Genomic DNA, 15,308 nt, shown 5'->3' with positions numbered 1-15,308 from the left:
CAAATGTAAAACTATCTGGGGAAAAAAAAAAAAAAAAAAAAGAACTCAAATTAACCAAAGAAATTTCTCTAAAAAAGGTAAAACTCTGATTTTTTACTTCCTTGAAGAACTTATTTTCCTTCTCTCATAGTAATTAACTAATAATTATACAGACCATATGAAGGTAGGAGGCAGTCACCTTCCAGACCCAGCTTCTCCCACTGTGAACTTTTTTTTAATAAGTTTGGCTTTGTTTTGTTTTAAATTCTGTCTGATGTGCAAGGTTTTGTAGAAAACTTGTAATTTGTGGTTGAAGATTAATTTCAAACCAGGACATCTGTATTGCAATATAGAGAAGTCTATATTTGCAATATGTTTTCAGGGTGGCTATGAATTTCAAGTAGAAGGTGGATTTTTTTTTTTAGTATTGCTTGACTAATCATGAATGAGACAAAAGCTGTACAAATGGGAGGTAGTAGGTAGTCTTTGGCATCAAGAATTTGCTGTCTTATTCTCTGGTTGTGTAATTTTGCTTAGGGGAGACAGGATAGAAAATAGTAAAAAGAAAAACATGGAGAAGTGAACTGAAAGTGAAGATGGTACGAAGCACAACTAATTGTCCATTTGCAGGGCATAACTGACAAATAATTTAATCTAGAGAGGGTTTTGAGGAGTTATGATACACTTTAAACATAAAAAGGGAACTGCAAAGAGGAAAGGTACCTTCTACAGTTCCACTAGGGCTAGAACAAGAACTTTTAGTCTTTATCTGTAGCAGAGGTAAATTTGGTTACACAAGAAAACAGTAAGTGTGATGAAGCCCTGGAATAAATTACCTGGAGAAGCTGTGGAATCTTAGCCATTAGAAATTTTAAAGAACATGTTAAATTAAGGTCTGAAAAGAAAGTTAAATATACTTGGCTTCTCCTTGATATAGAGTTAGCTTATCAAGATACTTTTTAAACCTATTTTCTATTATTTCATAATAGTAACCCATAACCAGAAGTCAATTGGCTGAGAAACAATAAGTGGGTAAGACCTTGGTGGGGTTTTCTAGAATTTCTAGCATAAGAAATTATTTGATTACATCTACATTTAACTGCATCTGTGCAAACAGGTAATGGTGTGCAGTACACAACTCATATCAAAGCCAGATAAGATACTAGAAGCACGGCTCAGTAACATAGTATTAAGCTTGATCAAATTTACCCTCTTTTAGATCTAATATAGTCATACCTTGAGAATACCGATATGTGATTCCATAACAAGAAAGCTAACACTTCCTGTTTGTTCCTAGCACATTCTTTGTAACAGTCCTCGTGTACATCTTGGATGGCATAACATTTTTTTCCCGATTACCCAAACACATGAGTATCTTGCCAGTTTTTCTTCCTGCGTGAAATAACCTGCAAGGCCTCAAATACTGGCTACCAGTCAAAGATAAAATATTCTGACATCATCTGCTGGTACTTCCTCAAGCTGCTTCTGCTCCTGCTCTGCTGAGTTTAGCTCTTGGCTGCCTTTCACTGCAGATTTTTCCCGAGTACAGACATTTGAAGGTGAAAAGGAACAGCATATTGCCCAGTACCTGGTGATCTGGGCCTTTTCTGTCCAGCCTTAAGCCCAGGGTCACTATAAGGAATGTATTTGAACAGTTCTCTGTTTTTGCTACAGTAAAGGATAAAAATTAGTATTTTTAGTATTTTATATGTTGAGAGACAGTGGAAAAGAAATATCTATTACAAAGGTTGACATTTAGCTGTACTTATTTTGTAGAGTTCAGTAAGAAACATTTGCAATAATATTCATAGCATTATTCATAAAGGGAATTAGCAAATTTGTCTCAGTACAGTGCAGAATTCATCAATTTCCTTTTGCTTTAGTTTCATTGCTCTGATTTTCTTCAAGTTGAGTATTCCTGTTTTGAAACAAAGAATTTCCTTAATCCAGATTGCAGAGCCCAATCAAATGCCCTGTTTGCTTTGCCCTAGCAAACCTCAGTCTTTCCAGGTTCTCCTCCAAAGACACAATTATGGGAGTACTACCAATTTTTGGCCCTGGAAGAAATGATCTACAATTCCGCATTTGGCAGCATCAGCATTCTCTCTGGATTCTGCTTATAGATCAAACATTTCTTTCTTATCACTCAAAGTCACGTGGGACCAGTAAATAGATCATTAGCTATCTCTAGGTTTTCTTTTTTTTTATGAGAATAGGAAAACACAACCATTCTCAATCTTACCATTGACTTCAGTTTATGAAGGGAATTCTATAATAAATTCTTTGATAAAACAAGGTCTCAGACTCAACCTAGGAGAATCCTTGCAATCTTTGCTTCTCCGCTATGCACTTCTTGACTGTCCCAGATGCATCACAATTTTCCATAGGATCTCTAGTTTAAACCAACTCACTGGAATCATCCAATCCTCTGCGGCTTCTGTATTCCCTGCCTGAATATTATTCTGTCTAATACACTACTCAGTGTTTGTCTCACTAACAGCTTTCAAAACCTTCCCTACTAATCAGTATTATAACTCCAGAGAGTTTCACAGCAGGCATAGATGTTTCTACTATATGGCTACCTGTAAAAGCTGTAGGTTCATGATCAGTTGCCTTCCTTGTTCCATCAATCCAGCACGGTACTGCCTGTCACTATCAGACCTTCCACCTGCTCCCTGTGCTGGAAATCTCTGCGTGCAGTACTATTGAACAAATAGCACAGCCCCAAGATAAATCGGTGTCACAATAGATTTTTACACAAATCTTTCACATTGTATGTGTATAAGATGACACAGGATCTGCAAGTTTAAAAAGAAGCACAGCCATTTGTTCTCCACTTAGCTGGCTGCCTTTGTGCTATCAATATATGATATATCATAATAAAACAAGTTCAGCAGGCAGCAAGTCTTCAATGCCTGCAGATGTCCTCCACAGCTCTGGAAAATAGTATCAACACAGTTTGCACTATGAATATACACTATCACAGAACACACGGAGTAGTAGTACATGGGGACTGCCTCTAAAAAATAAATCATAGAATGAGGTCCACTCGGTTCCTTGTTTGAACGCCACTTCAACTATAGCCTTTCAACTATAGTGTCAAAAGCTGATTTATAGTTCTTATCCATTAACATCTCTGTAGTGCCACTCAGTGGGATGATCAAAATGCTCATCAGAAAATCCTATTCTGAAGTTAGTATTTGACCATCTTTTCAGGTTTTGTAGAGAAATTAAATCTGTAGTTTGGACTGAAAACATGTCTAAAACACAGCTCTTACACTGATCGTTTGAGTGTTATCCATCACATAGCTGAACTTGAATGGACCTTTCTCTTGCACGGTAGATAATGAATGTGGTAATACTGACAGCCCACTATTTGATGTCTCTAATTTCTTCCCATGCAAAAAAATGACCATGTGAATGCTTTTAGTCTGTGCCAAATATGAAATCATATGAGTCCAATTGATTTTGTGACTGCATGTAGGTTACGCATGTTTCCTTGAAACCTGCATACCTCCATCACTCGTGCATACACTCTTATTTTAAATTCTTAGGTCCACATACTGCTGTTCCCTCTATATTACTACTAGCCGGTTTAGAGCTTAGTGAAACCTACAGTTTCTTCAACATTTTCCAAATGCATATTTTTGCATTGGAAAATATGAAGTTCATTGAAGATGCGTCAGTTTTATTATACCAGAACAGCATAGAAAACACCTGTCTTAGAATTTGGGAAGCCTTGGGACAATGGTGCCTTCGAACAAGGACTATGAAAGACCTAGCACTGAGTAAGCGTAACATGATTCTTGACAAAATGTAGCTACCAAGTCTGGGGGAATGTTCCTTGCTTTGGAAGTATCTCAACAATTTAAATTTCATCTTTTATTTTGCAGATACTTTGGGGTAAAACAGTGACATGTATAAAAACATGCACCAAGGAGACAGATACACTTCTTTTCAACCACTAATACATTATTTTGAATCGTTCTAGGGAGGATAACATCACTCCAAACAAGAGCCAAAGAAAGAAGTGCTGTTACTAGATCAGCATCTGCTTAGTGCTGACACCATGAAGCAGCTATGCTTGAGCCGTCTTAGCAACACAGAAACTTTACTAGACAGTCAAGAAACAAGTATTACCTGTAGCAACCTGGTTGGAAGTAAGTACAAGCTTTAATGTGCTTTCTTCTTTCTTCTGAAAATGCCACAAAATCAAGGTTCATAATAATATGATCCCATGTGGTGGCTTAGTAGTAAGACTTATTAATAGAATGCCATTGTGTTAAGAAAAATCTGTATGTAATCTGAGTCTTTGTCAAACGTCTCACTCTGTTTGCACTGAGAAATTCTACCTAAACTTTGGACTGAGAGTCTTGAGGACACAGCTTTATCCTCTGGTCCAATTCTTCTGTATTCTTGCTAAGTAATAGTTCTTTTAGATACATATATTTTCTTTTTGTCACTCTAAGTCAACTTTGGGGCTTTGCTTTAAATTTTGAGAAAGAGAAATATCTTGTGACACCAAAACAGACAAGGTGGCCAATCTCTCTTAAGAATGCGTGTTGCCTTTATGAGATGGCAGTTTTAACAGTAAATCCAAAGATCATTTCTACTGTCAAACACTAAAAAAGAAAAAGCTTCAAGGCTCTAAAAATGGGAGGAACAGAGATAGTTTTATCCTAATGTTGTGCTGAACTCAATTTATATGCCAAATTACTTTGATTATAAATTTTAAAGAGACATTACAGGAGCAGCTATATTAAGCAGCTAGATCTTAGAGTATGTACATGTCACATTCAGAAGGAAACAGTCTGAATGTTTTCTCCTGCTCTTTCCTTATCACATGTATAGACTAATATTAAGCTTATATTAAGCTTATATCTTATAATTTTAGTACAGGGACAAAAGCATACAGGCAAAAAAAAATCAAAGCTTTTTTCAGAGAGGCTAAATATAAATTCAATGCGTGGGAAGATAAGATGTCAAATATTGATTTCATTATTGTAGTTTTTATGGGATTAAAATTCTCCTCTTTGATCAAACAACCTAAATTTAGAAATGAGAAAATACAGGCCAGTGATTAATGGTGTTAGTTATTTTATATTCTCAGGTGTCAATGTAAGATACATTAAGGGACCCAAGTTTTGAGACAGACAGAAAATCACACTGGAAAGGATGGTTTAAGTTAATTTCCCAAAAGGGAGCTATTAACAATCAGCAGTCACATATGAAGCTTAGGACAAAAGAATCTTACTTTTAATAGAAGAAAGATTTATTCCTTCCTACTTCATAAACAAACATTCTCTGAGAACTTATCTCATTAGAGACTTGTGCAGATTTTACCATGTAGCTGAATGAGTGTCCTTGAAATGTAAATCAATTATACTGAACAAAAGTTATTGGAAATTAGTTTAATACACTCTTACTCAAATCTAAACAAGTGAAATCAAAAGACTATCAAAATAAATGACTTTCTGATGCTGCAATGACTGTATTGCTAGAATGTGGGGAAATACGTAATTACAATATCAAAATGAAGAAGAAACATACAGTGTGAAAGAACAAAAAACAAGGGAAGAAAAAAGCTAAATGAACAAACAAGTCTACCTAGAGCAGACATGACAGGCATACTAATGCAGTTAAAACTATTTATGCCCCTAAAATACATCGTATAGTTTAACATGACTTAGCTAATTAATTTCCTAAGTGTTAATGTGCAGGTTTTTTAAAGAAAAAATAGCAGTAGGAAAAAAAATAAACACATGGGAAAAAATGTTAAATGTAGTTTTTGCTGTAAATCCAGTACTAGCTAGTCCAATATTTTAAGAGAGCTAAAACCAAGTAAGTGGTCACTGGAAATTTCAAATAGCAGCAACTCACAATAAAAATGCAGTAACTGGTAAAAATTGCTTCCAATGAGAGATTTAAAGAGCTCAGCCTCCTTAGGAGATTGAGAGGTGACTCGGTGCTTCAGAAAGGTTAACAAAAGGCTTTTTACTCTGTTGAAGGAAAACATAACACCACTGCTTGGCACAGAAAGATCAAGCCAGACTAATATAACTTAGAAGACAGGACTACATATTTAACAGTGGTCATGTGAACCACAGTAAAGAACGGTCAAGAGAGATGACAGATTAGCTACTTGTTGATGTTTTCATATCAAGACTGATCTACTTTCTTGATAATAAGTTTTAACAAAATACAAATTATTGTCTCAGCTATTTAATGGGAAATTATATTCAGCATGACTTAAGAGCTAGAAAATAATTTTCTTCTTTTTTTTCATTTTAGCAATTGCTTTTACTAATTTTCTTTTCTAAATTTACTCTAAGTGACAATTGTAATTGAAACCCCTAACTAAATGTACCCTGCATCAAGGAAATACCACAAATTCTTTTCACTTATGTCAAACACCATTTCTAAGGTTTTAAAGAATGTGTAGGAAGGATAGAATCACACACATATGCAGACTCACTGAATTACAAAAATTCATTGAAAGAACTACTTTACCTACCAGTTGATTTTACATTATTTTACTCATGGTTTTCCATTACTACACATTTATTTCATCAGCCTCTATTATATTCATTGCTTGACTTCAGGAATATCTGTTTGATAAATCCTGAGTTATTCAAGGTAGTCAAACACAGCAGATAGATAACTTCTGGTACATAATGATCAAAATACCTAATACCTCCTTGAACCTCTCTGACAACTTGACAAAAATAGCATACTTAATTTGAAACACTCTACAACAGAGATTTTATTCTTACTGTACAAATGGAACACACCCATCAATCAAGTTTTGCTCTGAAAACTTTCTCATTTTATTCTCTTTCTAGGAATTTTGAAATAAATATTTAAACAATACTCTAGAAAAGAGTATTGTGATTTTTTTTTCTCTTAAAATGAAACCCAAATATATTAAAACAACCTTCTTTTATTGTTCTGGAAAAAAGCGAAAGCTAAACAAGCAGAGTGTGCATGCTGTAAATATGCAAAAGCAAGAGATTCATTATCACACCTTTTAAGTCATTCTGTGTACATTGCTAAGGTCTGTTGCTGGAAAGTCTTAGGTTTTCATCTCATAGTGAGAATGTTAATGTTACTTCACCTCTGGGGAATGTATCCATTTATGAAACACTGCATAAGACAAATCACCTGCATCTCCCACGGAATATATGCAAAGATGATTTGTATACCAGCATAAGTGAGGGTAGATGGATGAAAAAAAAAAAAAAAAAGAAGTTCACAACTGAGTGAATGTAGCATCTTTTTCCCTATGGCAATTCCATCACAGAACAAGGCAGAACAAGAACTGAGTCCAATTATATCCACTGACAGTGTTGATTTCCATGAGTTCAATGTTGCCGATATGGCAGACACGAAGCAGACAAGGCGAAGCATGTAATTGCACTGCAATTTGTTCTGGGGGTTTTCAGGGCCATTTAAACCAGGTCCTCTGTCTGGAAACTTTGAAAGTATTAAAAAAAAATCTGGGAAATTGAGGCATAACTATTTTTACTGATGGAATCAACATCAAAAGATCAACAATCAAAAGAAAGAAACAAGAGGGTGGGAACAGGAAAAAAAAAAAAAAACCAAACCAAACCAAACCCTTCACTCTACCCATTCATTTTTAAAATTTTAAATTTTTCTTCAATCTTCTACTCTGGCCTGATGGAAGATGGGACAATAAATATGACTGAAAGGGAAATCCAAACACCCATCAGTTTGGTATACTTTTTATACTACATTTTTTTATTTATACATTCAGCTTGCCAAGTATTTTAAAACTATATTTAGTTAATATATTCAAGCGTGGAATTTTGATACACTGCTTTAATTTTTTATGTTAGTGAGCTGGTTTTCTTGACCATGAGTAAAAATTGGGGCACTAAATATTGCAAAAATGCAAGTTAGAAAGATCTAAATTTGAAAACTTTTCTGCACAAATAAACAAACTACGAATAGTTTTAAATCTAATTGGTAGTTCCAATATTTTAATGAAATAAATGGTAATGATTCTGTTTGACTGTTCAAAAAGCAAACAAAGAAAAGAAAATTACATTGGCTGTTTGCTAGTATTGGTTTTGGCTGATTGGAAAAGGCCAAGTTATAGCAATAATACAGCTATGATGACGTGACAATAAATATGATGTAAATTTGATATGAGTTGAAAAGAATAATTAAAGTATCTGCATGCTAACTGCAGAAAAAGCCTGATGACCTGAATTCCTACTAGGAAAAGGAAAAAAAGTCTTTTACCCTGTTGTTACTTAAAGAGGTGTGTTGTGCTGGCTCCCATATTGACTTGCTTTTGAAAAGCCAATGATGTTGTTAGATATGTTAGGTTATGCAATAAAAAGCTCAGCTCTGCATACACAAAGGAGCACAGGGATATGATAGTAGATGGGAGAGACAAATACCACCTTGCCCCGGCTCCTCCCAGGGCCATCACAGGTGCCATCAGCCCATCACAGGTCCATCTTCACAAGCTCAGAAGGGCCAGAAGGCCTTGAGCAAGCGAGGGAACCCCAATACCCAATGTAGAGACACAGCCTCTACCCCAGTCTCCCCAGGGCTGTCCCAGGAGATCCAAAGTTGCAGGGGCTGGGGGACACCTGGCACCAGGAGCTCTCCAGTCACCACACAGACTGAAGGGGGTCCCTGCCCAGGGGTACAGGGCTCATCATGGGGTACAGGGGAAGAGCATTTGGGGATTGGACAGCTTGCTCTAGGTGACCCTTCTTTGAGGAGGGTACTGGACTAGATGAGCTCCAGATGTCCCTTCCAATCTTTGCTATTCTGTGAGTTGTGGTACTAGTAGGCTTCTCTAGCTGTAAATATTTTTACTTTTGCTTAAAATAAAATCCCGAATTATTGCTTAGTTCTCAAATACGCATGTAATAGAATTACCAATGCTATATAATAAAAAGGAATTAATGAAGCTGTTAGGATAACTAGATTTTGATAACACTCTGAATTGTCATCCTATGTCTGTTGAAAGTCTGTCTCCTAGGTTTTAACACAGTTTATAATGTTTATATCACTAACACAGGAATTTATTTAATTGCTATTGACCCTGATAAGATAGATAGCTGTGGCTCATGTAATTCAGATATCTTTCTATTTAACAGAGTAAATTGAATAAACCTGCATTTTAAAAGGTTGATTTAAATTAAGAAAGGAAATTTCCATAATTGTACAAATCTGAATTGTAATAAGATACTTCCACTTGTCATTCACAAGCCATATTCTACATGAGTCAAGTTTACCCTTACACCCAATATCTGATGTGTTATGCAGAGCAACAGATACACACCTGAAATAATGATCTCCCCATGTATTTCCCTAAAGCTTTAATTCCATGGTGAGTATTTAGCTAAAGATAAGATATATTGAAAAAGAACAAAAAAGTATTTTCCAGTGTTGGTTACTCTATCACAGACTTTCCTTTGTTATTCTGTTGATTTTTAGTTTGCTGGTACATCAGCAAAATGGGCCACATTGCCTTTGCGATCTCTGGTTAATCACCTTCAGACACAGAGTTAACATAAGCAGTGCATTTCAATTCATAGTCACCAATAGTGGTATCATGTATGTATCCACAGTAAACTTTGTAAAAATAAGTTGTAAGTGCAAAGGATCACAGTATGCATACTCCTGTTGAGTTGCTAAAATAAAATGGAATTTCAGTTTTGTTTTCTTACTAAAATTGTCAAAATATTTTTAAAAGAACAGAAGTATGTATGTTCAGTGATTTTACATCAATTGCACGTGTATGTCTCAGTCACCAGAAATATATAGTTGTTGCAGTGTATTTGTCATTTCTGAAGTGATATAGGCCCTACAGTTTCAGGAAAAAAGGAAGCTCTAAACTCATAAATGATTTGATGGCGTGTGGAGTAAGATGATTGAAACAGCTCACGTAAGCATAGAATGTAAAAGCACAGACAAATTAAGAAGCTCTTCTATTTTCATCATAACTACAGTGTCTTTGATCTTGAGTAATGATTTATGATGTACAAAAATCAATAAAGATTCCAACACAAAAAATTGCATTTTAATGAGTATCTAGGTGAACATAAGCAGCAATTGACAGCAACACTGACGTGCTCATGTCTTCTTTTAAAGTTGTATATGTAAATCTATGCAGGACTCTGAAATATGATTTGTACTATGCAAGAGATGAGTTACATTTCTGAACGATGAATATAGCTTCTGGATAAGAGTTAGATTTTGAGTAATGAAGGAAGACAATGTTTGGATAGGGGCATGCCTTTTTGTGGAATTGGCTTTCTGCAAGTTGCATTCCAGGCATGTTTTTGAAGCAAAGATCAGACTGAAGGTAAAAGCAATTTATTATAGAAAAAGTAAGCAAGCAAATACATACTTAGAGCAAACTGCAATGTGAAGCACAGATACTGTTTCCAAAAGCAAATCGCTAGAGATGCCTGATCATACAAGGATAACAGCTACTCAGTGTAAAAGCAGTAGTACTATGAGCCAGTTCATACGCCCTGATATTTAAACATAAATTTCAAATTTCATCACCGCTTCAGCAATGCTTAAAGGTAAAGGTCTTTTTTTGCTGCACTTTTATACATTTCCTACCTTGGAACTGAGCATTAAATCCCTTTCGTCGGTGGTTGCTGTCAGATGTAAAATGGAGTCGTAACCAGTTCTTACTGCTGATAACAGGAGAAGGTAGATTCATACCAGTCAACCTGGAAAAATGAAAAAAGAATCCAATGTAAATGGTGGAAAAATTCATGTGTACACTACTTAAAAGAGAAAAAAAAGAAAATACCTAAAATATATTGTTGCACTGTTTACAACATATTTGACAACAGTGATTCACTGTCACCTAATCTCAATTATTTCCTGGTTCAGTAACTATTATCCTGGGAGAAATGTGTTTTTTTTTCCCATTACAGCTATCCACTTTATGGTCCAAACTTTTATCTCCAAACTACTCTTTCATGAATTAAAGAAGAAAAGGAATCTTACAATATATGCTAAATCTAAAAGTTTTTACTATATATAGGCTGCAGTTCATATCACTGAACTGATAACTCATTTGTCCAAGTAGACAAACTTATCTCCTAGAAATACAGCTTTGGGGAATGGTTTTCTTTTTTAAATGATATATACACGTACTAACATTCTATCTGGCATATCCAGAGCACCGGATTTCAAAGTCTGCAAAACCTCTGGCTGAAATATTAAATTTTTATATGACCTAAATTGTACATTAATGAAAGAGTAAATTAACATCATTATAAAAGCCCATTCAAAGCGGATCTTTTATTAGTTACATTTCTAATACACAGCTATTTCTCAGGCACACAATAAACACAAATATTTTCAGATCTATGTGAACTCTACAAGATACAGCTAAATAGTCTCAAATCTTCCCATTATACTATGAAAGATAATGATAATATGATCATGACACAGAGAGACTATTTTAAGCTACCTATTTTATCAGAATTTTAATTTAGCTGTATGATTTCTATGTTACTGCATTCTAGACAGGAATATGTTATTTACCAGCAATGCTGTTGGTATTTTAATTGAAGAAAGTGAGAAAGTGAAATATAACTTAGTGGCTAGTTTAGTTGTAAGGCTGGTTTGGGAAGCAACCTTATAACCAGTGTATGACAGATGGCTTTTTTCTGTAACATTTTCAAAACCTCTTCAGTATAGCACCCAAATCCAGAAACGACAACAAATTCTAAATGGGGGGATAGACTGGAAACCTGTGGCCCACATGTACATCAAAGATGGTACCTCTGAGCAAAGTACTTCACTCTGTGGCATTCATCATCTGCAGGTGGGACTTCCTATGGACAATGTCAGGGTTTCCAGTAATGGCAGATCTAAAAGTATGTGGACACAGTATAAAACTGCTCTGTACATGTTAATCAACCATTTAACTAGAATTTCTGGAGGGTAGGCAACCTAAGCTGTGTATGAAAGAGAGGTGGACCGCTGAAAGTGGTAGATAGCCACCTGAATTGGTACAGCAGGCAGACCTGTAACTCACACAAAAGTTGAAGGTAGTATGAAAAAAACTGCTTTGTTTCCTTCTTTCTTATTTCTAGGTCTTTTTTATCAGGGAATAGGAGTCAAATAAAATACGTTCATCATACAGCAAATGTCAAAACAATTTAATAATACTACAGGTGTGCTCCTCAGAGAAAAGGAAAAATCAGTACCGTCAAGGACAGTTTGTTTCCAGTCCCACAGAGTTGAATATGCATCAAAAGATACAGAATGTGGGGCAAGGGTCTCTAAAACACATGTTCATTCATTTTTCTGATATACAGAATGGAAATCCATGGCAGGGGGAAAGGCTTATAGGTCATCTATTTGAGTTCACCAATAGAGAGGCTGGACACCACTGCTCAACTAATAAAAGACAGAATGATCCCAGACAGAATGAACACAGTGCTTCTTCTGAGGCTGCAGAATGATGAGGAATATTTCCTTTGACCTTTACCAATTGAGAGGTGCATCACGTACCATAATTTCCAACTAGGTGCCCATAAGCTCTTTGTGTGCTGGCATTAGTGCAGCCTTTACTGTTATGGGCCAACTTCTTATATTAATTGAGTATTCATGGAAAACAAGCAGTTTGGTTATGTCCATACTAGTAAATTGAATAGTGGCACTTCACATCAATTCCTGCTCGAGAGTCTACACTAATAAAACAACAACAAATTATAGAATCTTAGAATCACAGAATGGTTTGGGTTAGAAGGGACATTTAAAGATCATCTAGTCCAACCCCCCTGCTATAGGCTGGGACATCTTTCACTAGATCAAGTTGCTCAAAGCCCCATCCAACCTGACCTTGAACACCTCCAATGATGCAGCATCGACACCTTCTCTGGACAACATGTTCCAGTGTCTCACAACCCTCATTATGAAACTCCTCCGCACATGACTGACTACTGCCCCCTCAATCATTCCTGGGCGTGGTGTAGGCATTAGTCTGACGTACACAGTCCCAATAGCCATTGTGAATGTGACCACCTCTTCTGAGGTGTTCCCGAAACTAACAGGCAAGACTTAATCACGTCATTAAATTGCTCTGAAAGCAAAGGTGCAACTGAAGCAACGCTGTCTCTATTTCATGTGGACACACACAGTATCAATTCCTGTTGCATATGAACAGAAATAGAGTAATTTTAGCACAGATTAGATATTAATTCTAAAATCAGATGAAGACTTGGAAGTTCTTTATATCAGACAGAAATTATTCCGATGAGGTAAAGAATCACATTTCTTAATATCAAAGTTCTCCTTAGAAGCTTTCATGCTTTGATCTTTATTGAGGATTTCTCCAATGCTACAGAACGTATTGAAAGTCTTTCTCACTTCTTTTTTAACTGAGGACATTTATTGTTTGGGGAGTAGTACAAAAGAAATTGAATTCTTCAGTTATGTTTGAGTTCTGCCTCTGGTCTGAAAAGGGTAAAGCTTTTCTGAAAGTGATTTTAAGGCCTAGCATGCGATAGACTGGCTTGGATATAAGTAGTGATATCTAATCTAAATCATGTTAAGTTTTTCACACACACACACACACACATATATAATGTTATTTGGGAATTTTCTGCAAATACTTGGTCTGATTTGCAGAAGTGTTTTCATCTCCACTACTGATATCAACCAGGCCCTTAGCTTCGAACATCAGGGGGTTAAAATTGGTTGTCACTTGGAGAAGTGACAGGTTTGAATGTTCTGTGCTAAACAGTATTTGAGGCCATGCACTGAACAGAGATTAAAGGAAAGATAAAATAGCTGTTCATCCACTCAGTATCAATCATTCAGTGACCTGTTAAAGAGCAATCCCATAGGAAAAAAAAAAACAAACAGAACATAATTTTTCAAATAACATCATATAACGATGCATTTACCTGAGGGGCTCAGGATAAAGATTGCACAGGGAACCTCAAACCTCTCATTTCTGCATACTAGATGTTGCACTGTGCTCTATGGAACACGGAATTCCTGTGTGTGCTGCCTGTTAACAGCATCATAAAGAATAAACGGCCAGGTTTTGAGAGCTTTATAGTTATATTAGTATCATACTGCACCTCTGCTGATAAACACTGCTTCTTACAAGAAATAATGAGAAATAATTAAAACATCTCAGCTATTATCCTAGATCTGAAAGCAGTCTGGCTGCAGCAGGATCAGAGAGAGAAGAGAAGCTCTCTTGGTGTTGATTACTGCGTGAGTAGATAACTTTTTCACATTTTACTATTTTAAGTGATATTTTATTTCTTCATTCTTATTCCATAATTTCATAGAATCATAGAATGGTTTAGGTTGGAAAGGACCTTGAAGATCATCGAGTTCCAACCCCCCTGCCATAGGCAGGGGCACCTCCCACTAGACCAGGATGCCCAAGGCCACGTCCAGCCTGGCCTTGAACACCTCCAGGGATGGGGCCTCAACAACCTCAATTTCCTCACACAGAAACTAATCTATTGTTTATACAAGTAAGAAGGTATTCCGTTTTCACGAAATCTTGAAGGAGTACTGTTTTCCTTATGTACAGTATGTCAGATATAGAAGTAGAACATCCTTTGAAGCCTCTATTGCATTATCAAGAGATTGTGACAGGTTTTATAGTTTCCACAACAGGTCTCTGGGTTACGAGCTAAAGAGAGAAAACTGTACCCTAATTTTGAATTTACAGCTAGCTTCCATTTTGAAATCCTCTCAGCTAAAATACTTATATGAGCGCCCATGGAGATACATGTCAAAACAAGAACTTTCAAGGACCGTCCCTTGCTACTCGACAAAATAACAGGAAGCAGTTTATATCATCTTCACAGAGGTGAAGTATGATGGCTGCAGCAAATACACAATGTGTGTGCATATATGTATTTTCTCTATATGTATTATATATTCTATATGTATGTATAGAAACATCTATATTCGATATAGATACAATAAAAAAGAGGACCACTACCTCAAACTCATTGTAACACGATAGCCAAGACTGTATCCGGTATCAACCAAGAGCAAGTAATGAGCTGCATTTGTCCCATGTTCGTAAATGAATATCGTTATGAGCTGTGTTAGAAGGCACATGTGCCACGCTTACTGTGGCTGCAGTTTCACACAGAGATGACACGCGCTAACAAGCAGCTGCTGCCTAAAAGACATGTGACATTCTTTTCTGTTCCTCCTCCTCCTGCATTTACTAATCTGTCCTCTATCCTTTGCTTCTGTATTGCCCCTCCTCATGGGTATCAGCTTTGATTCTTGCTAGAATTTCTGTGGTCTGATACAATTCATTAAAATGG

General features: G+C 36.1%; 1 protein-coding gene across 1 annotated transcript in view; it reads right to left on the bottom strand.

Moving 5' to 3' along the window:
* CSMD1 (CUB and Sushi multiple domains 1) overlaps positions 1 to 15,308 on the bottom strand; it is a gene marked incomplete at both ends in the record, with an annotated part of 1,228,645 nt that overhangs the window by 457,537 nt on the left and 755,800 nt on the right. The window contains one exon of the mRNA XM_082481062.1: positions 10,597 to 10,709. Coding sequence (XP_082337188.1) covers positions 10,597 to 10,709 — 113 coding nt within the window. The remainder of the gene's footprint in view (positions 1 to 10,596; positions 10,710 to 15,308) is intronic.

This window comes from Vanellus vanellus (assembly GCF_965231255.1).
Source record: "Vanellus vanellus genome assembly, chromosome: 3".
Taxonomy (NCBI): Eukaryota; Metazoa; Chordata; class Aves; order Charadriiformes; family Charadriidae; genus Vanellus; species Vanellus vanellus.
Note: the sequence above shows the minus strand (reverse complement) of the source record. Positions and strands in the feature narration are given on the sequence as shown.